This window comes from Mustela erminea, chromosome 1, assembly GCF_009829155.1.
Source record: "Mustela erminea isolate mMusErm1 chromosome 1, mMusErm1.Pri, whole genome shotgun sequence".
NCBI classification, from domain to species: domain Eukaryota; kingdom Metazoa; phylum Chordata; class Mammalia; order Carnivora; family Mustelidae; genus Mustela; species Mustela erminea.
The window spans coordinates 175,093,942-175,121,473 of NC_045614.1; the positions used below are offsets into that span (position 1 = coordinate 175,093,942).

Below are 27,532 nucleotides of genomic sequence, written 5' to 3' on the forward strand. Positions count from 1 at the left end.
CTTTCTAAAATTACACTTATTTTCATTAAAAAAATTTTTTTTCTTTCTTCCTTAAGAAATGTAAGGCAGCTGATTTATAGCACAGGCTCATACAAAATACCATTATGTACCCAAGACATGATTTACTGTTCCTCAGAAGGAGGACAGTCATTATTCCAAAAAATACTTCCAGAGTGCTTATGTGTGCTATCTGCAGTTCTAACTACTTCACATATAATTTAGGATATACTTTATAGAAGGAGAAACTGAGGCACAGAAAGTTTAATTAACTTGCCATGGTTATACAGATAGAAGTGGTGGAACCAAAATTTAAGTACAGATAACCTAGTTCAGAGTTACAGTTTCCAACCTTTATGCTATATTGTCTGTTTATATAGAAATTTTTTATGATTTAAGTATTTAGAAGAAAAGTGGCCCAACCCATAAATAATATGATTACCACAGACACAGGAGGGACAGTGGTTCTGGGTCCACAAGGTGATGCCTCTGGAATAGGACTGATGGAGACTCCCTGACTTGCAAACTGTGCTGGTTAAGGGCTGGTATCTCAGAAGTTCAAGTGTGGAGCTAGCTTGCCCACCACTCCAGTGCTTAGGCACCGGGAGGTCAACTCATCTGAGAAAGCCCACTAACCCTAACATGTCACCTATAAAAATGAAACAAAAACTTAAATCAAGACTAGCCAGCTGTCTCCAGGGTAAGCTAATGGGCATGAAAAATAAATGTCAAAAGAAGAATCAGAGAATGACTTGATTTCTATAGGGTGTCTAGATACAAGAAGATAAGAATATTGTTTCATTTTCTAAAGACCATTTTGAAATTGTCTGAATGGAATTTTAGGGCTGAAAATTAATACCAATAATGTCAATATTGATACTCAACATTGACTGAGCCTTAACCACACAAGTACGATATTCTGCTAAGTACTTCACATGCATTGAACCAATGCATACTCACAAGAACACTAGGAAGTAGGTGATATTCTTACCCATAGTTTTTCTTATGTGGAAACTGAGGCGGGGAGTGGTTAGCTAACTTGTACAAAGATAGTGATAGGGTCAAGATCTAAATCCAGGGTTAAGTCCAAAGGTTGAACTTTTAACTGAAATTCACTAGTTTTCTTTATCTATTTATCTGTGAAATATATGTCAAGTTGAATTGCATGAATCAGATGCTATCATGAAAAATCTCCTCATTCTTTCTGCTTATTTATATCCTTCCTTTTCTTCAAGGCCAGGGTGAAGGCCCTCCTCCACAAACTGTTTTCCAGCTGCCAGCTCATAGAATTAATTCTAATTATAGTGAGAGTTAACATTTAATAATCACATTAGGAGACAGACACTCCCTATCCTCTTTCTCAGCTTTACTCTTCTCCAGAGCATCTCTCATCACCTGGCTTAGAGGAGGTTTCTAAGCAGATTCTGCCATGCAGCTTTGTAGGTAGCAGGTTTATTGAGAAGTGACTTCAGTGTGGACAGGTTAGGAAGTGAGGGTAGCAGAAAAGGAAAAATGGAGCATTGAAACTGCCATCTGGTAGCTACAAAGACCTCTGCAAATCTCAAGTGCTGAGAGGACCCTTCACAGCTGTCTCGAATTGAACAGTGACACAAAGCTTTGTGCCCTACAATGACCAGACTTGGATTCTGCCCACCTCTGGGGAAAGGAAATGACTCTGGGGAATGTAGCTTCCCCAGAGCTACACTGGGACAGAGCCAACATCTGGAAAGGAATTCAGCCAGGAGTCTTTGGCAGGCAGCACACCCACTAGCTAAGAGATTCAGTAAGTGCCTGGGTCCTGAAGGGGAGGTCTAGGCAACACACCAGAGCTCTGCCTCACTTAACATTCTAAATATTTTACTCCTTGTTTGCTTATTGTCTCCTTCCTCTCTGGAACATAAGCTCTAGGATAGGACACTGAGGACCTTTGTCTATTTCTGCTATAGCCACAGCATGTAAAACAGCACTTAGTATAGAGTACAGAGTGTGTTTTCACAAATATTTTTTGAATAAATCAGTGTACAAACAAATAAATAAATTTCCAGTTTTCTGATGAAGAAACCAAAGCTTACATGGACTAAATTGTCTTCCTTAGGTCCTAATATCTAGGGAGTGGCAGAGCTTGGTCTGGCCCAAATGCTTAACCGCTTCATTCAGAGTTTCTCTATTTTTAGAGCAAGCGTAGCTCATTTAGCACATTCCCTTTATTTTATTGATGAGAAACGAATGTCTAGAGTAGAGAATGGTCATGAGCCAGGATACCAAGTGTTACATTGCCTTTACCAATTGGACCAACCAAGCAAGTAACCTAGCCTGAGACAGGTCCATCACAGCCTTGTGAGACATGTTAGTCTTGATGTCTAACTTTGCTTCGCTAACATACCACCTTTATGATATCTAGATTCATGAAGTTTTCCAGATAGCTTAATTTCTAGAACATCTGCGACTGACCAACTTCTGTTGAAAGTTTGGCATGAGATGGCTCAGCTCCAGTTTTCTCAGGAGGCTCTGGTGAGCAGGTCATAACTCACTGTGTCTTGAAAGTCCAGAGACCAAATATGAACTGTCAAGGTGAAATATGCAGGCTCACATGCTGGCAGAGAGCAAGCATGTGTTAGAATTTAAATTGATAATCCCCAAGGTTCCAGCACCTTTGGTAGGAGAATTCTAAAGCTAAAATAGTCTCTAGGGAGTTTGGAAGTTACGATAGCTTTAGAGCAACAATGAAAAAGATATTTGGAAGGTTTTATTTTCAGTGTGCATAAAATGAAGATGAGAAAATTAGATGTGTTAGCAGTGGTACCAGAGAAGTCAGTTATGGGAAGCTCATTCTGATTGGCTTGCTTGTCTCCAAACTACAGATAAAAGGAAGAAAAATAAAAACTCAGGAAGGTTTCCTGGCAAGATCAGAGACAGCATCGTATGGCCCTTGCCTATCTATGACTCCAGTCACATGTCTTGTATTTTCTGTACCAAGATCATCACCCTCAACACTCCTTACCCCCACCTCTGTTGAAGCTGCTGGGTCTTCTCAGAATCACTAGGAGGGCTTGTTAAAACAGAATGTCGGATTCACCCCCAGAGTTTTTGATTCAGAAGTATATGGTTGAGTCCAAAAATCTGCATTTCTAACATTTTCTCTGGTATCGTTGCTACCGATTTTGGCGCAGGACCCACATTTTGAAAACTATGGTTCTAGCCATACTAAAATGCTTTCAGTTGCTAGAAGGTTCCATAATCACTTTCATCTGTACACCTGCACGCTTGCATACATGAAAGGGCAGAAGCTCCCTGACCCTCTTATCTTACACCCCACATCACACTCCACCCCCCTCACTAGCATGGCCAAGTTTTATTTAACTTTAAAGTTGCTTTAAGATAGCACTTCTTCTTCAAAACTTTCCTTAACATAAGTTTGTTTGGGTTCTTCCCCTTGTGCTCCCAAAATGTCACATATAACCTCGTAAACTTGTTGAATTTTTTAAACTTCTCACAAGCTTTTGTGAAAGCAAGGCACAAGTCTCTTCTTTTTATCTTTGGATCCACAGTGCCTCCTTCTATATCTGGCCCATGGGTTAGTACTTTTAAACCAAGTGAAAGAGTGAATGAATAAATCAAACAATTAAACATTCTGTTTGCTTTAGCTTTTGCTTCCTTTCACATGCCCTTCACTTTCTCCTTATGTCAAATTTAGAAACAAACATTGTATCAAATTTAGAAATAAACTCTTACTTCCCAGGATAACAACTTAAGCAACAATTTTGAAGACACTGTCAATTTCATTTCTTCATTTCAAATGAGAATAGGAATAGTGCATGAATGCAGAATATATGTATTACATGCATGTATGTACGTATAAATATGTATGCTAAATTCAGTAAGCAATATTGCACTGATCATTGTTTACAGAAATGTTGAAAATGTTGAAAAATCATTTAGTCTGCTTTCTGGTTTTATATCTAGCAAATATAAGATAGATTTATTTTAAAAATAACTATAGTGCAGGAGCATTTTTTAAAGGATGCTCAGTTTCCCAAAAGCATAAGAGAATATGAAATTCAATGTTGTGAATCAGCTATTTTATATCTGGTGGTAAAGTTGCCATATTCTGCTACTTTGTCTATCTTTACAGTGCCCTAATATGCTCATGCATGTCATGCTCCGGTTTGTGCACACACAGCTACATCCTTTAAAGGGCTCCAGCTATTCTGCCAAGAATTCTTGTTACTTAACTTAAATTCCACTGAACTACTGTTTACTTGAAAAACTAAAGTGTAATGCAAATACTTAAGCTGTCTCTTAATTCTTCAAACAAGGTTTGGTAGAGCTGGCTGGGTTTATTTTATAAACATCTGTCCATTCAATATTGTGACTTCACAGTGAGGTACAGCAAAAACAGATGACTTGCACTGAGTGAATACAAATTTAAAATATGTTACATTAGATAATTGAAACTTATTTTTTATTGTATCCTAGAATCATACAAATAGAAAAACTCAAATTATGCTTTCACATTTTGACATAGGGAGATAATATTTAGTATTTGTATATTGTATATAAAATACTTTTCACCCACCTTGGATAGTTTGACAACTCTTTCATTCAACTCCCAAGTTTCTTAGCTCTAAAAATAATGGCTTACCATATGGATAGAATTCCATTGGGAAGTACTAAAGCAAGCTGTGTCATCCTTGTAGCTTGGGATTTCCTAAAGGACAATTTCATCACAGCCTCAGGTATTTCTGCCCTCTCCCCGTAAGAACTAAAGCTATGTATCACCACTGGGCATCATTCCACAGCTAGCTAGAACTCCCCTCATGCTTTAGAATGCCATTCCAGAAGTAGCTACTGAATAACACAATACTCTTTATCTTGTCTTGGGCAGAGTACATAATCATGTAATCGATGGAAGTAGGAGGTCAGCCACAATTAAGAATCCCACCAGCAGTTCCAGATAGGCTATACACAGTTATATTAAGAGATTAAGTTTTCTTGACTTTGCCCTTAATGCTTTCCTAAGCACAAGAATATGACATTTTTATAAGCCACTTCAAGATATCAATAAAGCTGATTTGTCTAGTCTGAAGAATGGTTGTAATTCATCATGTATTATATAGGGAATATATTTTTCACTAAATTTGGAGCAATTTGAAATGTCTATGGAATATTTTTGCTCTCTAGAAGAATTCAAGGTTGTAAAGTCAAGTAACTTGACAGAAAAATTCAGGCAATTTATATGATAGCTGATAGAAAAGATCCATCTCCTCTCAAATCAAGTCAAATTAAAATTAGACTTTGAGAATGGCATATATAGGAAATTCTGTTAGAAGAGTCTTTGGTGTGGCTTAGTCTAAGCTTCCTGAAGATAGAGAATGTTTATTATTTATATATTTTTTTCCTTCAAGCTTTATTGAGGTATAACTGACAAACAAAAATTGCACATACTTATGGTGTACAATGTAGTGTTTGGATATAAGTATACACTGTGAAATGATCACCACAATCACGCTAATAAATATATCCATCACCTTACATAGTTATTGTGCATGTATATGTGTGTGTGTGAGAATGTGTGTATGTGGTAAGAACATTTAAGATCTACTCTCCTAGAAAATTTCAAATACACAATGCAATACTATTATAGTCAGATTATAGATCTACAGATCTGTAACTATTGTCTACATTATTAGATCTTCAGAACTTACTATCCTGCATAAATGACATTTTGCATCTTTTGACTAACATTCAGCATACTGTTTTTAATATACAAGCACAAAAACACAAGCAAGATACTGAAAATATATAAATAAAATAATAAAACACATGTGATTTCTTTGAAGTAACAGATGCATGCTAATTGAGTATTTACTGGATAACAAAAACGTATTTGATATTCACTGAAAGCCTTCTATGTGTCAGCAAAGCAATATAAAAGACACAAAAATGAGTAAGAAATGGTTCCTGATCTCAAAAAACCTCACAAACTTCCGGTCAAAGGATGATGGCTGATATCCCAAAGAAATCATATTTTTGTATATGTTGCTGTAGGTTATTGGCTTAAAATAAACCTATATTCTATTTTTATAACTAGATCCCCCATTTTTTAATAGTTCCTTTTTTGATATGAGACCAATTGTAACACTGAATATTAATATGCACATTTTATAATTTCTAAGACCCTGTTAATGATTTTTTCCAGCTCATTTAGCAAAGTTGTGATCTTTAATATTTTTTGTTTTGGAACCCTCAGTCTGTCTTACGGTACATCAGCTTGGTTCCCATCATTTAAGGTCTTTATTTGATCCAGGCAAAATGGAAGCAAAATATCTTTTTTTAATCAAAGTCTTGTTAAGAGGAGACTTCCATTCTCTATGCAAATACTTACTCTTCATCAAGTCCCTGCTCATGTAAGGTAATCAGACTAAGTACATTATTTTGTCCCTTTAGAGTTATACTTGGTCTCCCATGTGTGCATTAGTCTAGAAATCTCTATTAAAATACACATAGCTCTTTGAACTTGATGCTTGGTGATTTATGTATAATTATAGTCTTCTGAAAATCTGTGTTTATATTCAAACACACATTATGTTAGGAAGGAATATAATTGTTTAAAGGAGGGTGAAGAATTGGAGGCGAGAATAAAAAATAATCATGTAGAAAATCAGAGCTAGGGATGCCTGGGTAGCTCAGTGGGTTGAGTCTCTGTCTTCAGCTCAGGTTATGATCTCAGTGTCCTGGGATTAAGCCCTGCATTAGGCTCTCTGCTCAGTGGGGAGCCTGCTTCCCCCTCTCTCTCTCTGCCTGCTTCTCTGCCTACTTGTGATCTCTGTCAAATGGATAAATAAAATATTAAAAAAAAATCACAGCTAATAACCAAGTTGAATAAGAAAAGTAAAAACACTGAATTGGATATAAAGGGAACTCAGTCCTAACTCTGAACATTAATATGAAAAATACTATCCCCATATAATATAATAAGCCCATTCCAACACTTACTAGTAGAATGTGGTAAGTTACTAACCTTCTTTGTGTTTTGGTTTCCTGATCCATAAAATGGACATGGTAATAGTATGTACTTCAAAGGTTAGTAGCCACAAAGAATACATAAGTGCTTGGAAAATAATTATAATTCAATAAATATTATCTGATGGAACCTCAATGTTAGAAGTTACCTTAAGATTGTATCACAACCTCCTAAACAAAGCAAGGATTTCCTTTATGATATGCTGCAAATGTATACAGCTAGTTGGCACAAATTCTTATCATGGGGGGCATTTATTACCTCATAAGGTGGGCTAGTTTATAGTTGGACAACTTAACTGCTAGAAAATTCTTCTTTCCTACTGCCGTTTGCATTTAGATAGCTATGGTTGCCAACACTGAAAGTGTGCTATTGATTAGGGGGAAAAAGTGTTCTATTGATTGGAGATTATTTCAAATTAAAATCTTACATACTGGTATTTGTCCTCCTCTGGGTAGACTCATAAATATGAAATCTGCCTCTTGCTTGATTAATTAACTTTTTTATTACTCCACCAGGGTCAGCTGGTCCTCTTTCTGCTTCATGCTTCACCATTAATAACCATCCTCAAATTTCTGGCTGCTGTTAATAATGATGTAGCTAATTTCATCCTAAGTAATTGAAGCAGTACAGATTGGGCTTCAACCAATAGACCAGATCAAACATAATAGAGGTTTTTTTTTTTTTTTTAAGCATAATAGAGATTTTTTTCAAAAGGAAGTTTAATGAAAAAAATATGTTTTACAACAACAAAAATGTCATTTAACTCTACCTAAAATGTCCTTAGTTTTAGAATTAAAAATTAATTTGTGATTAAAGTTCTACATACTATGTTTCTATACAACTCAAGCCAGTTACAGCCTGACTGACCAAATAAAGCAAGCTAAAATGTTTATCTGTGGCAAATAAAAATATTTGATTCTTTCTGTTTAGACTGGCAGGCAGCATGCTATTCTCCCAATTTCAGCCTGTAAAATTGTAAGTTATTCATTTATTTGATTAAATATACATTGGAAACTATAAGCAAGACATTTCACAAGACACAAAAATACACTAGCTATAGTTCTTAACCTTGAAGAGCTAACAACTTAGCAAATAAGATGACTTTTCACCAGACTGATCCAGAACATTTCAGGAGGGGTAGCAGATGAGCTGGACTGACCAGCTGTACTGTGATAGGTTTCTGAATCTTCCAGTTGGAAGTCATAGAAAAAGCTTAGAAATTGTGCAGATTCAGAAAATTTCATGTATAAAGCATCCATACATTTTTTCAGAGTTTGTGTTAACTAGAGGGAGATGATACAAGAATGATGTTAGTTGATTAAGATTGGAGGGAGACTTGAATATTTGTTGAGAAATTCACATTTTATGTGGTAGAAAATACTCAATGATTTGGGAGCTTTTAAGTGGACAGGGTGAAGTATAGAAAAATTGGTCCAATTGAACCATAAAAAACAAATTAGGGAAGAAGGAATAAGAGACACAATATTGAACCTTAATTTCTAGAATCATTTCCTATTTATAAATTGTTAAACAATCAAATTGTTTAACTATGAAACCATACTAAAAACAGCTAACTATTATGGATGTTTTAAAATAATTAATTGATTAAATTCATTCATTTATAACTACACTAACACTTTTTGTATACATGTGCAAGACACAACATTCGATTTTATTTATTATTGGAAGGGAGAGACACAGCGAAAGAGGGAACACAAGCAGGGGGGATGGGAGAGGGAGAAGCAGGCTTCCTACTGAGCAGAGAGCCCCATGTGGGACAGGATCTCAATACTCTGGGATCATGAGCTGAGCCCAAGGCAGAGGCTTAATGACTGAGCCACCCAGGTGCCCCATGACAAAAGATTCTTTTTTTTTTTTTTTAAGATTCTATTTTGAAATACCTACTATGGTTGAGTAATTTATTGTTTGGTTGGTAAAGTTGATCATGATGATTTTTGTGCGGTTATGTTATGTGATATAAACTTAGTCCATTGCTACTACTTTTGGTAAATAATACATTTTAAAATGTTGACAGATGTGGCTTTTGTGCTACAAAAGTGCTTTATGTAACTTACAGGTAAAAACCTAAGTTTGTATGTTGCTGAAATTTAATGTATATGTATAATTAACCCTTCCAGGGGAAAAGAATGCAATGCTTCCATGTTGGCAATGTATACTTCTCCTGGGTCATTTGGATAACCACTAATGCAATGGGAGAGGTAAACTGCTAAATACTATGTGTAAATTTCCAGCTTTCTTTCAAAAACTGGCTTTAAGCTATGGATTCCGCACCCTTTTGACAGCTTCACAAGTTTTCTTCACAAGTATTTAAGTAAAATGTTCAAGTTGGCTGCAATACAGCAGGATATATTTTATTTGAGTTTTAAAAGATGTGTACATGAAATTACTTTCTGCTACTCTAAAATACATTTGGATATTAGATAAGTCTTGGGGCTTTATGAGTCCTGGGTGGCTCAGTCTGTTAAGCTTCTACATCTCAACTTCAGCTCTGGTGAGGATCTCAGGGTCGTGAGCTTGAGTCGGGCCTCTGGTTCCGTGCTCAGTGGGGAGTCTACTTGGGATTCTCCCCCCGCCCCAGTTCTCTTTCTCTCTCTCTCAAATAAATAAATAAATCTTGTTAAAAAAAAAAAAGTTTTGGTGATTTAAATAACCAAATGTTTAACTTCCTTATCTTTAAATTATTTTTATTGCTTTTTCTAAAAAATAGTAGGTGTAATTTTAAGAAATTATTATTAAAAATTAAATCAAACATCTTTTTAAAGAAGTTTTCAAGGATATGGATACTACTGGCTATGTAGATAACTTTTTAATTTTAATTGTTATCTTTCTCTCCATTGAAAAGAAGAAAATTTTCTTCAGAAAATAAGAACAAAATTATAATAAATATAAGGTGGTTAACATTTCCTGTTGTTTCATTCATATAAGCCAAAAAGGTCTCTACTTAATCTGTGCGTGTGTGTGTGTGTGTGTGTGTGTGTGTGTGTGTGTTTGATAGTTTTGGGCCTAATATGAATTCATTTTAATATGGAGAAAATTCTTATATTAGCATCTGACACCAATCTTTTGCCTTTCTCAAGAAGATCCACATATAATGTTTATATATTTTTACTTTCTTACTACTGATTCTATAATTTATTGTAATTTTATTATATCCATTATAAAAATGTGGGAAAATCAATTACAGTGCCCGATTAAAAAGACTGGTACACAATAGGTACTCAATAAATGCTGTAGGTGGACATAATATTTAGTTGTACATTCTTTATCAAAGAGAGATTAGCAGACATAATGGAATTACAGCAATAAAACAGAAAAGTCTTTTGTGGCTATATAGGAGTAAATAGGAGTGATATATACATGAATAGGTATATTCATGTACATGTACATGTACATTCTTCAGAAGAATGAGCCTCCTCACCTTCCAACTGATCCCTTCATGACCCATTCATGTACATGTACATGAATATACCTATTCATGTATATATCTATCGATCAATTAATTACTTATATCTACCCACCTATATGTTATCTATTTATCTCTCCATATACACATATGTAAAGAGGTTATTCTGTAGTCTTGGGGAGAGAGGAAACTAACAGGTCTAGGTCAAGTAGGCTCTTTTCATAGTGCTAGCCATCATCATTAGTGATTTTACATTTGTTTAGCTAGTTTCTACTACTAGAAACTACTACTACTGACTCTGGAAAAAAATCCTGTTTCTGGTCCAGAAGACAAGAGAGGTAACTGTGATTGTTATTCAGATGCCACTATCTTTGGAGAACACTAGTGGGTTAAGACTACTATGATTTTGAAAAGGAGTTCTTTCATATTTTGTATTACTGTCTTATTTGCAAACTAAAAGTTGAACCAAGCAAAACAGATACGGCTAGAGAAAATGAAACTGCAAAGTATTTCACTCTGTTTACTTAAAAAAGAAATTGAACCAGACCATCAAATGAGAGAACCTCATCTCTCTTCCCCAATCCACCCCCACCTCTATGTCTGTATTGTAAAGTTAGTTAATTAAATAGAATGCACAAGAGAGAACTTAGTTTAGGCACTACTCAGGAGACAAAAGCTACCAAAATTGAAAGATGAGCTAGGAGGGTATGAAGAGAAAAAGACTGATGCTATAGATAGGGATTCATATTATTATATACCCAAATTTATAGTAAACCTGCTCATATTCAACTATGACATTATTCACTGAAATTCTCTTCTGGATATAAACAGCATGCTTTGAAAATACAATTTAAAACTAACCAGATAAAAAACGATCCTTTAAATGATTTTCCCCCTAGGCTGTAAAGTGACTTGGGAACCATTCTATTTTACCCAAATGCCAGATTTAGACAAACATATTTTTCAGATTCTTCTCAGAGATTCTGTCTTTTCAAGGATCTAATAAAAGTAACTTTCATGTCATTTACGAATCTGTGATTCAGAACATGTTTTTTGCTGTCTGCTGTGGCCATTGTCATATGGTTCTAGGGTTCTAGTCCTGAACCTCCACTCATTGATTATCAGGTTTTGGTAAAGCTACTTATGTTTCTAAAAGGAGAAATAATTTTATCAGAATTAAAAAGATAATTTGTGTAAATTGCTCAGGATAGTGTCTTGCACCTGCTACTGGTCATGTTCCTTCCGAATTAAAACCCTCTCCTGGCTCCTCAGTATCTTCAGAAGGCTCAGCATCCTTCGTGGAGCCAAAAGAGCACCTTCGTGTTGGCCCTTGTCTAACTCTCTGCCTTTTGTTCCCACCATTTCACCTTTAAGACTCCTCACTGCAGCCACACCAAATTACTTGCTCTTCTTTAAATTTTTCATGCTATTTCAGGCCTCAGTGTTTTTGCTATTCCTTCACTGCTCTTCTTTCAAGAATGAGCCTCCTCACCTTCCAACTGATCCCTTCATGACCCATTCATGCTAAATTAAAAATTTTCTTCCCTATGCTTTCAGAGCACCCTTTGCATATTTTTATGATAGTACATTCACTAATCTTGTATTTTTTATTTAAATTTTTATTTTCTTCCCACAAATCTAGACTATAAATTATGTGAAGGCTGTTGGTCTTATTATTACTTTTTTTTTTTTTTAATCCTCAGAGCCTCACAGAGAGTGTGGCACATATTAACGGTCCTATACATTTTTGTTGGATGAAAAAATATTATATTGAGTCATTGGTGAGCATGCGACCTTTTCTGATCAGGAATCTCAAAGTACTTGTCTTTTATATAATATCTGAAAGAATTCTAGTCCTGAAAGTACAATGAGTTGAAATTTAGAGTTAAACCAAATTAAAATTTTCATATTTAGAGTAGAACTATTTTTTAAATTAGACTAGATTGTTTTCTATAGAAGTCCCAGATAAACACAAATGACTTATCTAGATTTAGCCCTATAAATTTGTCTGAGAATATATTTTTGACTTAATGATGTAATACTCAAAAATGTCATACTTTTAAAAAGATAAATTTCTCATCAGTGAAAAACAGTAAGGAAACTTGAGATGCAGGGTTGCTGTACACACAGCCTGAACAACACAATGACAGGACTCTTCCCAGGACCAAACTTTCCTTGAAACGCATCCTCTGGCTTTGCATCAAGGCAAAGTCTTGACATGAGAGCAGGGGAAAAAGAGTCAACAGGAGGGATGGCACTTTGAATATTTTTATATTGTTTTTAATTATGGAACTATGTTTTGTGATAATTACATTCCACTCCTAACAATTTCATCTCTAGCTTGAGAAGTCAATAGTCTCCAGCAGGATTATAAATGACCATCACTCCAGGTTGTATGTGTTCTTTTTATTCATTAGTTTACTCTCTCTCCCTAAGCTGTGTTCCTCCTTAATTATGCTGGTGTTTTCCCACCTTTTAGCGACATATAGTTGCAACGAGGACGTTCTTACAAATTAATATTGTTTGTCAATATAAAAACAACACTCCTTCCATCATAGAATTTGAAATTCCAACAGCTTCATTTTGAGGAAGTGACATACTAGAGGAATTGTGGCCTGTTTCCTGATCTTACCATTAGCTCTTTTTAATAATTCCAATGAAAGAACTCCGTAGGATGGTGGAGTAGTTCAGAGCATAGGCCTTGGAAAAGGTAGCCCTCAGTTTCAAATTTCAGCTTAGTTTCTTTCTTTCTTTCTTTCTTTCTTTCTTTCTTTCTTTCTTTCTTTCTTTTTATTTTTTTAAGATTTTACTTATTTATTTGACACAGAGGAGGAGAGAGAGAGAGAGAGAGAGAAAACACAAGCAGGGGGAGTGGGAGAGGAAGAAGCTGACTTCCTCTTGAGCAGAGAGCCTGATGTGGGACCGGATTCCAGGACCCTGGGATCATGACCTGAGCCAAAGGCAGCTGCTTAATGGCTGAGCCACACAGGCACCCTATAGCCTAGCTTCTTACTAGTATCTGGACAAATTGCTCTATTTTTCTAGACTTCTGTTTTCTCATGAGTGAAATTAGAAAAATCATACTGGTGTTACTGGATGTTGAAAGGTTTAAATGGAATAATAGATATAAGGTACATAATTTCTGGTACTTATTAGGAGCTCAATAAATTGTAGCTCGATATAAGCTCAATAAATGGTAGCTATTATTGTTACTTATAAAGAATTTTTAAAATTTATTTGCTATTCTTGAATTCTTATATAAATACGGGTTTTTTAGCAATGATGGGGACAGATTATTATAATTAGATATTTGGACATTTTTCCATAAAGGAACATTTGCAAAAGCCACACATTCTATCTTTACAAAGATAGCAGTAAGATACTTTTACGAAAGCAAAAATTGAATTCAATAGTAGAGCTGGATTTAGACTAAATAAGACATTTCAAAGCCTATGTTACATGACATTGGAATACCTCATTCCCTTCGTCTCCCATTTTGATTTTTCAACACATCAAGGCTACAGAACTAATTTGAGTTTCTAATTAAGCCCATGTGTCTATATTTAAACTTGTAATGTACATTTCAGTGGAGTTTTTCTCCTGACTACTGTTTTTTATTGATCTGAGATAACAAGCCAAAGCTGTACAATTTTGAACTAACTGCTAAAATCATTTGCTCATGGCTTTGTTCCTTTCCAAGTTTTCATTAGTATCATATTATGATGCCAAAACTGGCAAACAATTAGGCTAACACCGCCCACTGAGACTCTATGCTATAGCATGAGTGATGAATTCTGCATAAAGAGATGTATTGGGGCCACGTTACAATTGTGGTAGAGTAAGGCATTTCATGGAGGTATTTAATGATATCACCGCAACATTAACCGAAATGACAATGTGAGTATTTACGTGAACAGAATCCTGTTTGATGAAACTATTCACAACTGGGGACATCAGATTTTTACCGATCAGGTCAGATTGAAGTAGTACTAAATTAACATCTTATTTTATATGTTTGTGTAAAACTTACTCTCATCTCCTGTTTCAAATTCAAACTTCTGACTGTAGCCACTGTATCCTGTTGCAGTCCTCACTCGGATATGAAATATGTACTTGGTGGCTGGCTTGAGACCTGTGATGATGACACTGGGTGCCTTGGACCTCGTGGAGGAATAGGTAAGCTGCTCATGCTCCTGGGAATAGAGAAGAGGAGAAAGGAAATGAAGCAGAGTTATTCCACTTTTTTCTAGAAACATTCCCAAGTTAAGCTGAGGAATTATGCTCTGAATATCAAAAATATTGATTAAAGAGAGGTGTAAGCATGGTTTTCCAAAATTTAGCACTTATTTATCATTATGATGCATATGATATGGTCTTGATTTGGTAATTTATTAAGAAAGATGATTATCTTATATAAACTTGCACTTGGATTTTTGGTGATTTGGATTTCTGATCCAACTCTAAGGAATGGTGGTGGCGTGAGAGCACGTTTACACAGAATGGCAGCTGCACCGGGAACAAAATGGGCACATCAGATCAGACCACACCAGCAGAGTGCAAGGAGCAAGGGTGGGAAAATTCAAGTACCCGCTACTCACTTCTACCCGCAGGTAGTGCCAAAATGCCGGCGCTATCCGTGGGTAGACCTGTGGGTGAAAGGAAAAATAAATTAATTGTTTTTTAAAATTTGAAGTAGTTTATCCTGAATCAATTGCTTTGTTCCAAAACTCAGTGATGCCACAGTAGTTAACGACTCAAGTTGAGTCCAACTTGAAACATAAAACTAAGAAAATTTTCCCTTAAGGGAGAACTCACTCCTCCCCCAGATATCACAGTTTATTTTTTGAAGATGCACAAGTTACACAGTCATTGTGAGGTAGATTTTAACCCACTGAGCCACCCAGGCGTCCCTGTGAGGTAGATTTTAAAACAGTCTGCCCACGAAGGTGCATCAAAGTCCCAGAAAGGTATGAAAGACTACCACACCTGCAGAACTAGAGGCAGGGATGGACGCTAGGTTCCCAGTCACCTGCAGTTAACTGCCAGACTACTTCTCCTCACTAACTGGAAGGGTTTTCCACAGCTGCCTGCATGATTTGGTCAGTCGGGGTCTTTCAAGGGGACTCTCTTGCCCACCAGCTTAGAACAGGATAGTTCATTTAACCCGCACATAAAAGAGACTGTCCATAATATGCTGGTGGTGGAGACAAATTAAATTTAATACTGTTTTTGTACAGGGTTACTGTTCAGTAACTTTATAATGATATTTTAATAGAGTATCTAGGAAAAAAATAGTTATTTGTATGAGTAACTCTTCTAAATTCATAAGTCAAAGTAGGCCACCAGGTCCTTAAGTTAATTCTCCACTATTCTCATAAATCTAACAATAGAAATTCTCAGGGAGGGAAATGATTTTCAAGATCATTAATTGAACCACTCATTTGATGCCTAAATTCTATCTATAATATTCTCATCAAGATTTCACTTAGCCTTTCCCTGAAAATCTCTGTTGTTCAGATCTTCCAGATTAACAAACGAAGTTATAAAAATCTATACCTGTGTACAATGTGTCAAACTCCATTTATTTGCTGGGGATGCTTTAAGATTTAGAACTATGAAAATCATTTCCCTTAAGCTACTTTTGTGAAAAATATCCTATTCTTAAAGATCATTTTTAAATTTTATGGCCCTATTTGTCAGAACATTATATGCTACATGGTTCTTTTGAGTCTAGCTGAGGAATTGAATTTGCCATCTATACCCCCAAATAGAACTAGTTATTGAACACAAAGTGCAAAGAAAAAAATAAGTTAACAATAGCAACATTTTAACTAAAAAAGACAAAACTGACAAACAGCAGTTTATATTTATCTCTAATTTTGAGTTTAGAAAGTAAGTATATACCTACCTAACATAAAATCCAAAGAAATAGTCTGTACAATCATTGAGGGTAGTAATCAATTAAGTGCTAAAAGGAGATAAATCAAGGACTTTACAGTTAGGGAGCTTAACACCATATTGCAGAGTGGAGGGAAAAAAACGCTTGGGCACTACTTCTGATGATGTTGTTTCTGGTTAGAAATTTGCCAAACTGGATTTTCAATCTCACATACTGGAGAATAGTCCACCTTTTACAGAATTTCTTGCAATGTAAGGGTGTCTTTTGATTGGTAGTTCACAATATAAAATGATGACTGAGAAAGAAGTTTTAAAGCCCTGAAAAAATAAACTTCGTCTTATCCTAAAGGGAGAAGATACAGATTTCAAAAATCTACTCTTAGAATGGCAGCACACCAATGGCACACTGTCTTTGTTCCTTCATCAAAATGTAGCTAACTAGTAATTTCTTACTTAGTAAAGTTACAGGGAAGAAAGGACACTTTTTGCAAACAACTTTTAGCATTTCTGCTGTTATATACAAAAGTATAGCTGTAGCTGCTCCATCTCTGGAATACAAATCCTCAAGCAGGAAATGTGCTTCCATGCTTCCTCAGCCTGAATCACAGCCGTGCTGTGATGACTGTTGTCTCAACATCTTGCCACTTCTCAGCATACCAAAGAGGGGGACTTGGAAAACAGCACTCATGAAGGTTTCCTTTTTCCACTGTGCAGCAGTGGAAAGCTCTTGGGAAACTAAGTTAGCACTATCCATTACAATCATAGCACCCTCTAGTCCCGGAACTTTGGCTAATTGCTTCTGCTGATATATCAACTCCAGTTCTAAGTAGCTGTCACCATCCTTTGCCACAGAGCCATCTAGACCACTGTATTCCTCCTCACGGGCTGGTTTCTGGACATGTTCGAACGGGATATGTGTGCAAGTTTTTCTGGAGTTTGTACCACAGTGGAATTGCTGGCTTTATGACATGCGTGTGTTCAATTTGCTAGGTAATCCATCCTGTTGTTCATAAAACACTTAAAGATGTTTTTCATCTTCACTAAATCTGTAGTGAAATCCTTTTTGTGTTCTTAATTTTATTTAATTTTGTATTTTTTTTTCCCCCTTGATCAGGCTTTCCAGAGGTTTGAAACAACTTCTGGTTTTGTTTATCTAACTGCATCTTTGTCTTCTATTACATTTAATATCTGTGCTTACTATAAATTTTCTATAAATTTTCTTACTTCTTTCTAGTTTCTTTGTGTTAATTATTCAGTCTTTTAACTTCCTGCATTTCATGCTTAATTCATTAATTGTCAGTATATCTTTTTCAAATATACAAAGTAAGTCTACAAGTTTCACTTTAAGTACGACACTGTAAGTTCCTATGGTGTATTATCAATCAGTTCTAAGTATTTGCAAAACTATATGATTTTTTAGTTCTTTGTGGTAGACAAATCTAAGATCGTCACTTGTACAGTTTTATGGTTCAAGAAAAGTTTTCAGGCAGTAAATAAGTGGCACAAAGTGAAGCAAAACACCACTGGTTGCACTGAACTATGAATAAGATAGTGGATGCTGATGGCTGAGCACACAGGCAGCCTTTTGCATAATGTTTGCTGCTGAAAGTAAAACTGCTTGTTGCACTCTTTCTCCTTGGATGAGCATGAGTAATAGCACCAATTGTGAGGAAAAAAATTAGTAATAATGTATTTTAATTTATCATTATGCATATCATTTAAAAATTAGATACATATATAATTTCCATTTTATATATTTGTATCTATATATATTTTTTAAATAGTTCAGAACGAAATAGTGTGAACATGAGTCGTTGTCAAACATAATGTGCATGACCTGATCTCTAGAGATGTTGACCTCACCTCCTGTTCTTTTTCCATGAGTAGTTCCTACAGTTTAGACTCAGACACTGCTCCTTCCGAGCTGCTGAGAATCAAGGCTTTGGGGGAGTCTAGTTTTACTGTCACATTCAACATTTTGTTTACCTAAACTACTGAATCTAGCTTTATCTCTGTAGATGTCAACTCTTCAAGGTAACTAAAAGGGATGTTCTTGCCAGATTCTGGATCCTATTAGCATTTAACCTAAAAACCGTAACAGTGAAAAGAAATAGGCTAAGGTGCTCAGTTCATATGGCTACATCTTTCTAAAATCAGTGGTAGGATGGCCTGTATCAACAAAAGGCAGCATGTAGAGAATTCTGGGTTGGAATTGTCTTGCCTTAGGCTTGGTCTTGGTTCTACTTACATTATGTATCTTCTTAAGTCACCTTGAAGACTTTGACTTATTCATATTGCAAATTCATTCATTCCAGAGACCCTGAATGCCTATTATATTTAAGGAGGTTCTAGGGCACTCTAACAGATGTATGGTACATAATCACCAAAGTTCTAACTAAGCAATTAAATTCTATAATTATTTTTATGTCAGAAATACAAGGCCCCTCTCTTCTACTGTGACCCATTCTCATCACTCCTTATCTCACTGTAGGTTTCCCACTCCCACCAGTGGAAGTAGAATCAATCGGTCCACAAAGTGGTAATCATTTAGCTGGTTTGCTTTCTCTTAAAATCTTTGGGTCCAGTGAGTCTTGTGCCAGATGTTTTGTCTTTGTTTTACTATTTAATTTTAAATTAATTGATTATAGGTGTGATTAAAATTGTTGTAGACATTTTTCTACAAATATTTAGATATAAAGATAGATTAGCAATCATAAGAGAACCATGATTTATGTAATGTTTTGCAATACACATACTTTATATAATACTCTTAAAGACTGCGTGAAGCAAAAGAACTGATATTTTTATTCTCACCTAACGTACAATGAAACTGGTCCAAAAAAGAATAAGTCACTTACCAAATAAAGTCACGTAACTAGTTAAAAGTTCCCATTTAAGATGTGCTTTTTCACTATATCCAATTAAGACAGATGTGTCCAGGACAAATACGCTAATAAATTAGACTTTGAGCCAAGGTCATGTCTTTACATTTTACATTTACATTTTTGATCATCCACTAAAAATAACTTCAAATTTAAAACAAACTGTGATCCAGATAGTAATGATTTGGTGGCATCAGAATATTTTTATCTCCTCCATGAGAGAGACAATTCTCAACAATAAAGCTTTTAGCTAGTTTTTTCAAAGATAAAATTATTTTCTACTATGGTTAACACATCCATGCATCCTGTCTTTATTTTCATTCCCTTCTTCTTTTTTATAGTGGGTCCTATAGACAGATTCCAGGAAATACAGGGGGCTTATAACTCACCTAATCTTGCATGGAACATAAACTATTCTTGTTCAGGGCTGGGAATACAATTTATTTGATGAGGTCCAGGAGATCTTTCTAGAATTTTTGATGTATGAAGGTACCTGGATGGCTTTATTCATAGAACAGTACTAAGAGGACAGATTAAAGAACTGCTGGATTTTCTTTTATCCTTTCAAGTCATACCAAGTGTAAAATGATCAGAAATAGGCCAAAAAATAAGCACTTTACTATCACAGTCATTATTATTACTATTTACTGCTATCATTATTATTTTAGCAATGTTCTAATTAAGCCAATGGTAAAGTTCTTGTTCTATTGGCTAGCAGACTGAAGCTATAATTCCTGAGAAAATAAAACAGTACTGCAAGTGGATTTTTAACGCCTCTGTTAGGGATTACCTAAGTCATTTTTTAATCCCTTGTCTTTCTCCATTTCTATGTTTGTCTTTCTTACCCTGCCTCGCAGTCCCAGAGGCAAACACACATTCTTTAAACAATACATGATAGAAGCCCATGCAAGACATCTCCGCAATAATCCTCTCAAAACTAAACAAATTAAAACCACATTCGGAACATGATTTACTATCTGTGCAAAGATCTTTTTTTTTTTTTTTCTGACAAATCAAGAATTGCGTGGCCTAAAAACAAAGTTGGAATGGTTATCAAAGAATCTTGTTGCCTAAACAACGATATTAGCAAATCCTGAAAATACTTTACTTGATTAAAAGAAAGTTCTTTCACATGACCTTAGAAAAAGGAAAGCTTGAGTACTAGATCTGCTCAGGGTGTAATGCTTGTATCCCAAAGGAAAGAGCTACTGAATCTGGTGGATTTGACTTCACAGGTCCCTATATGAATGAGCACTACATGGAGGCAGGTACTTGTATATCAGACTCTGGCTGAAAGATTTCTTAAGATTCTTCATATCTTCGCTTTGATGATGAAATCTGTTGATTGCTAATGTGGATTCCCAAGTGCTATAGAAGTAGGCATAAATATAGAAATTGAAGTATTAGCATGCCTGTAAAATAGACATTATCATAAAAGAGCTCATAGTACTAAAAAATTCATCCATCTCTATTCTTTTATTAGTTGCCTGAATTTATCTCACTGAAGTGCTGATCTAATCTTTTTAAAGATATCTTTCTTTTTAAATTTTTAAAAAAGACCTTATATATTTATTTGACAGAGAGAGAGAGCACAAGCAGGGGGAGCAGCAGGCATAGGGAGGCGGAGAAGCAGACTCTCCACTGAGCAAGGAGCCAGGAGATCTGGGGCTCAATCCCAGAACCCTGGGATCATGACATGAGCCCAAGACAGATGTTTAACTGACTGAAACACCAGGTGCCCCTTAAGAAATATTTAAAGAGATTTTAAGTCCCCATGTCCTCCATGCTATTTGTTAAAAAAAAAAAAAAAAAAAAAAGAAATATTTAAAGAGAAATAATCTTACTCGACTCTAACCAAACCTTAAGGTATACAGAAAGGTTCTTCCTAAAACATAACTTATTTATCTTATTGAAAACTGAAACCAGTATTTTTTCCTTACTATGGGGGAACTGTCTCTTGTAATGATTTAACTAATAAACCTCATTTTCTATCTGCCATGTATGATTTTCTACCCAGAAGTCCCTAGAGAATTAACTGAAAAGATTCACAACTAATAAGCGAAGTCAGCTAGGTAGCCAACATACAATTATCAGTGGTTTTCCTATATACTAGCAGTGACCAATTAAAATTCTACTTTAAATATTCCAGTTACTATATCAACAAAAACCTTATAATACTTGAGTATATGATAAAATTATGCAAAACCTGTATGAATAAATCCATAACATTTTATTGCAGAAACCAAAAGGAAAATTTCTTACGTTTCTTCTCTTATTGTAATGCTAAGATTTTAGCAGAATATTGCATAATAGAAGTAAAAGCAGGAACTTTATTTTCCTTTTTTCTTTGATGGAATGGCTATTAATGTGCAACTGTTAAACATAATCACATCTGACTTAAGTTTCTGTTGATAACCAGTTGAGGACTTTTCTTCCTTTTTCTTATACTGTAATTGCATTTGTATTATGTTTTTAAAATGTGATATGGGTTCTGAATGTTACAAAAAATTTATCTGTATTTTCCAAGTTCATTATATGTTTTTTCACCTTTCACTTATGAAGAACTATCTTTGTATTCCTAAGATAAATTCTACTAGTAAATTTTTGTTCACAAAATTTTTATTGCAATTTTGGTTGCAATTTGGTAATATTTCAGCTAGAATGTTTAAACCTATGTTTATAGGTGATCTTGGCTTAGAGTTTTCTTGTATTTTCCCATTTTTATTATCAGTCGCTGGTTGTGATATTTGGGTTAGATTATATTTGGAGAATGTTATGAAACTTTCCCCTTAGTAATATTCTGGAAAAATTTATATAACATGAGAATTATCTATTTCTTGAAAATTTAATTGAAATGGACCATCTTGGGAGTAGATATTAACCATCTTTTAAAACTTATTTTATCCTACATTCTGATTATCTTCTAGTTTACTTTTGGTAATTAAGAGAAAATTATCTATTAAATTTGTTTTACATTTATTGTTGCAAATTTATATCTAGTATTGTCTCATCATTAAAAATCTCTTTCATAAGTAACATTTTCCACCATGTTGGCAAGCTTGTTTATTTTGAGAACTTGGTTTTGAATTTTAGAAAAATTTCATTTTTTAAAAGGAACTCAGTCTTTTAAGAACTTGGTTTTGATTTTTTAAAATCAAACACATTTTATTGAATCCATTTAATTACTGTTTAAAAATCTTAAACTTGTTAATGCCTTCTTTTTTTTTTCCTGTATTGGTCATATCACAAAGGTTTGAATGTATGTGTGTCTCAATGTCTTTTATTTTAAAATAATTTATAATTTAAGTTTGTTACCCTTTAATAGGTGATATTTAATATTATATTTTAAATTTTCAAATGAATAAATTTTGGGGGTGAGTTGGGGAGGTTTTTAATTTTTTTTAATTTTGTTGCATGATTTTCAAAGAATGATTCAAAGAATCATGAAATAATTTTATACAACCTGGTCCCTTCTTCTAGTTATTTCAGTGTGTGTCCATACATATCTCCAAGCAGACTGCAATTTCTTCAGACATGTGATCTATATTTTCTTCAACAAACCAAAACCAAAAAAGCAAAGGAGGGTTGGATGCATAGTTAGAGTTTAATATACGTCTAGTGATTGATATCCACAGAATACCTAAATTATTTAACACAGAGGGCATCTGATATAGTTCTGCTCACATATCATTGGGAACTGGATGCTGAAACTTTTGCTTCCAAGTAGGAGTGCAGCAAGGGATGGCTTCTAGCTCACACTGATTCTCCTGTGAGCAGATCAAAGCTAACCCCACCAACTGCGGAGATGGGCCTGGTGCTCAACAAAGGTGATTTGCCCCAGAGACACAAAGAAGCTAGAATGATTATTCTTTTCTCACGTTTATTGAAGTACATAAGACAGAATTGTAATTTGGAAGATGAAGGGGTTATCAAGCTGTTGATAGGATGTTCTACACTAGTGGGTAGAGTGTTCTGACATGTTTTGTTAGGTAAAAACTGGCCACTGCTATAACAAAATTACTAATGATGCATATGTAAGAAAAATGTGGAAGCCAGTATTCTAAGCACACAACTACTTTCTGACAGCACTTTAGGAGAAGTATCATTTAGCTTACCACGGCTATAATTTACAACAATCAACTCTTGATTAGCCCCAGTGGTCCAAAATAGGAGGTAACCCCAAATCACTTTGAAATGCATTCATGATTTTTTCTTATATTCTTACCAATATGTATCATGTTTCACCTTTAGTGAAAATTAAATGTATTCCTTGAACATTAAATGTTAAGCAATAGTAGGAGATGGCACAAATGGACACCTGATGATAGAAGAATATTGATCTGGAATTAAACATTTAAAATTGATTATCAGAAAACTTATATGTAGATAATTAACTGCTTGAAAGAGTAGCTAAATATACTATTAGGAGAAATGGTTAAACAGTTATAGTGTGATGTTTAGAAAATACTGGTCCTAGGATGAGACCAGTGGGATTCTACTTATAGCCAGTTCATCTGTGAAACTTGGGAAGGTTATATCACCTCAAAGGGCCAAGCTTCTTGTAAGGATAAAGCAAAATAATGTGTAAAACCTTTTTACAGGCTCCAGCAGATGTGTAGTATAGCACAATTTCTTTATTTTAGGACTATTATCGGGAGGTGGTACATTTAATTTGGGGCAATGATAGGTTTGTGCCTTAAGGTAATTCTGCAGATGCTGATGAGGGGTCTTTAAAGAAATTTTGTTTTTGTTTTGTTTTCCTTTTAGCCTTTATATTCCCATTGCTTAATATACCTAGAATATTATAGGCTCTCATATTAGCCAAATGATTGAATAGAGAAATTAATGAATTATTGCTCTGTAAGTTTAGATTTAAAATTTTATCTATTGGTATAACAATTTATAATCAGCTTGCACAAGTTAATGACAATTCAAATGACAGATGAGAAAAATTGTTTTGCAGGCTTATAGTACTTCCACAATGGAAATGTAATAATATTACGTCAGTATAGCTGGCTTGGTTTTTTTAGGAACATTGTGGAGAACATCCAAGATTCTACTTACCAAAATATATTTTGCAAAAACTGTATGCTTATAAAAACCTAAGATTTTGTTGAAATATCTGTTTATACATATCTCTTAATATTTATTCAGTTTTAATGTTCCCATCTGTCTTCATGTAACCTACCTTTGTACAGATTAGATACAGGCTTTTCTTTTGTGCTCTATAACACTATAAATATTTATAATGGTATTCAAGCAAAAATTAAATGTTTAAGACTTGATAGCTGTCCCTGAAGAAAGTCCTCCCACTCAAAAGTCCTTAATGATTTTCTTAAAAGTATATTATAGATATTTTTAAATTTGCAATTAATTCTTAATGCTTTTGATAATTTTGTATGAGTTTTAAAAAATGTAAATTTGGTTATAATAATGCATATACAGATAGAAAAAGGAGGAAATATATGTAATAAGACATTAAAAATCATATTTATTAGAGTATTGAATAAATAAAATTAAAAAAATAAAAATAAAATAAGACTGTTTTATCTAAAGGGAGGAAATGAGAAGGAAAAATCATAATCAGAAGAGTATTTAAGTATTATAATTAAACTAAACATTTTTAGAAAAATTTCCAAATTCATTGAGTCTGTAGTTTAGACCTAGTATTAAAACAGCTACCTAAAAGCTGGTTAAAAACAACTTTGAAAATAAAATTAGGATAAGTTAGTAATAAATGACACCTAGAGAGAAAAAGAACACTAAATATCTTTGGAAACATTAATACACACATGTTGACCTCTTCAAATATAATTGGTGCTCTAAATCTCAAACTGAATGTTTTCAAAGTTAAATTATTAGAACACTATGGATGAATGCAGTGGGATAAAACTAGAAAGGCAAGTCAAGCATGGTGCCTTGATTAAATCTACCTAACTGCAATGTGAATTTAAAAAATAACAAAACTAGAAAAGAGAATCTGTTCTTTAAAAAACAAAAATATAAAGCAGATTTTTCACAATAGTGCTAACTGAAATACCTAATAGGTAAGAAAAATAAAGGATAGCAAAAGACAAATCTTTGAAAATGAGATAATTAGAGCAAATGAAGGTGACTAGCCTCTAAAACCAACCGATGGTTGCTAGATTTTCCAATAGAATGGAAGTAAACAAGAAAGTTAAGATGGGTAGAATTCACTAGAGGAGAATGCTTGTAAAATAAGAAAACAAAACAAAACAAAAATAGTTTGTACAAAATCCTCCACTGGAAACAGTATCATTTGTAAGTAGCAGGTAAAGTCTTGCATTTGTCCAAATTGGCCACAAAACGTGATATAAGGGCTGCTTCTCCCATTGAAAAGAAAGCAGAAAGTCATTTAAATATACAAGCATGAGAATTCCTTAACCTCACTTGGAATAAGAAAGAAGCACCTTCTGCAGATTTATTTTTCATTTTTATCTTTTCCATTTAAATAGCTTTTGTCACCATAATGAAACTTTAACTTTTTTAATATTTGTTTATGGTCTTAAATGTGATCTGGTGACAGATATATTTGTTTTGTTCAAAATTAAAACAAAGATGTCTGTTAAGATTGATCTACGAAGCTACAAAGAGTAATTTAAGTTTCAAGGAACAGAGTCCCACCTCCCAAAAGATTTAAAACTTTCTTTAGAAATGATATCATCTTGACTTGAAATGTATCACATTATGCTCTAAATAACGCAATGTTCTCAGCTAATGATCTAACTCTGTCATTGATTTTGAATTTCCTCAGAGGACTGGTAATATTAAAATGTGCATCAAATGAATGCCTCAAGATTTATAGTGAAATGTAAGTTTATCTAGATACTGTGACTGAAAACTAAGTAGTATTTCATTCCTGAGAGAAAATAATATAATAGCAATAAATAGATTGCTATCGTTGACACTTTCCCACAGAAAACATGCTCTCTCACACACACACACACACACACACACACACACACACACACACACTCTTCTTTTATTTCCAACATGGATATTTCAAACCAAAGGAACTTGTAAATATATCAATGACTGCAGACAGTGTTAAATAAATGTAGAGGAATTGAAGGCAAAGCAAACTCATTTCCCAGTGACATCATTTTAATCTTTATCTTTATCAAACAGTGGATATATATTATTTATTTACTCATATGCATAAACCAGTTTTGAAATCAAGTTAGAATGAAAGAAAACTACATATGATGAAGCAATAAGTTAAATTGAGGGTAAAAGGAAAAGTAATCCCAACATAGTGAAGCTGTCACTGTTCTGTGGCCACAGATGTTGCGCATTTTAAATATTTATGCAGTTTGTACTTGGGAGAGTTGGTGGTGCTAGTAATGGATGCTTTTTCCTTGGGCAAGCAGATATCTCCTTATTTCCAAGTTTGGATAATTTGATCTGTATAGCTATTTTATTTGTAATGAATACACTGACACAACACAATATATAGTCCAAATTCAAAGAACTGGAAAAACTTCTTTGCGGAAGTTTTCTCTCTTTTTTCTTTACTTTTATGAATGGTTTTTTTTTTTCTCTGTAATATTTTTAGAGATAATTATTTAAATAGACTTTGAATTTTCAGCATTTCATACATATTCAAAATGAACAAATTTGCTTTGGCCCAGAACTGAAAAATATATTTTTTTTACATTAGTATAAATTAGAAGCAAAGCACATAATGTAATATTATGCAGGTTTAAAATCAAGTAGTATGGCGAATAAAAATGGTTGCAAACCCTTTCACACCCCTCCCACTGAAAAGTCAGGACGCTGCCCCTCCACCTTGAATCTGGTCTAGCCTATGACTAGCCTATGACAGATTTGATCAGTAAAGTAGGAGTGATAAAACTGCCAGTTACTGGTTCAGCCTCTAACTGGCCATTTTCAACTTTGTTTTGGAACTCCATTGCAGTATAGGAAGTAGGGTTAGACTTCTGAACTTCATGGAATCCCAAGAAAACCACATGGAGGGCCTTTGGAGAGAGAGGTCATGAGGTAAGGGGAGGAAGAGAAAGCAGGAGTGCAAGGGAAGAGAGAATGAGGGAAAGGAGATGATAAAGAGAAGATGACGCAAGGCCAGTCGCCAAGTGTTCCCAGGCCCTAGGCTATTTTCTATCCACTCAGCTGAGGTTCCAGAATCTGCAGCATTGATGGGCTGGCCCTGTTGTATTTGGTTCAAATTCCAGATCCACAGATGCATGAGATATAATATTTACAGATTGTTATTTTTAAAGTGACTGCATTTTGGGAGCAGTTTGTTATGCAGTAATGGGTAACTGG

The 27,532-nt window shown here is 34.5% G+C and overlaps 1 protein-coding gene across 4 annotated transcripts in view; it reads right to left on the minus strand.

The window, feature by feature from the left end:
- Positions 1–27,532, minus strand: part of EPHA6 (EPH receptor A6) — an 881,405-nt gene that overhangs the window by 260,958 nt on the left and 592,915 nt on the right. For 2 of the 4 annotated variants that reach the window (XM_032351619.1, XM_032351607.1), the window contains exons 7-8: positions 15,044–15,091; positions 14,476–14,638 (exon numbers count right to left, since the gene is read on the minus strand). In XM_032351619.1, the coding sequence (XP_032207510.1) occupies positions 14,476–14,638; positions 15,044–15,091 (211 nt within the window). The remainder of the gene's footprint in view (positions 1–14,475; positions 14,639–15,043; positions 15,092–27,532) is intronic. The other 2 variants (XM_032351621.1, XM_032351616.1) reach the window with 1 other exon arrangement.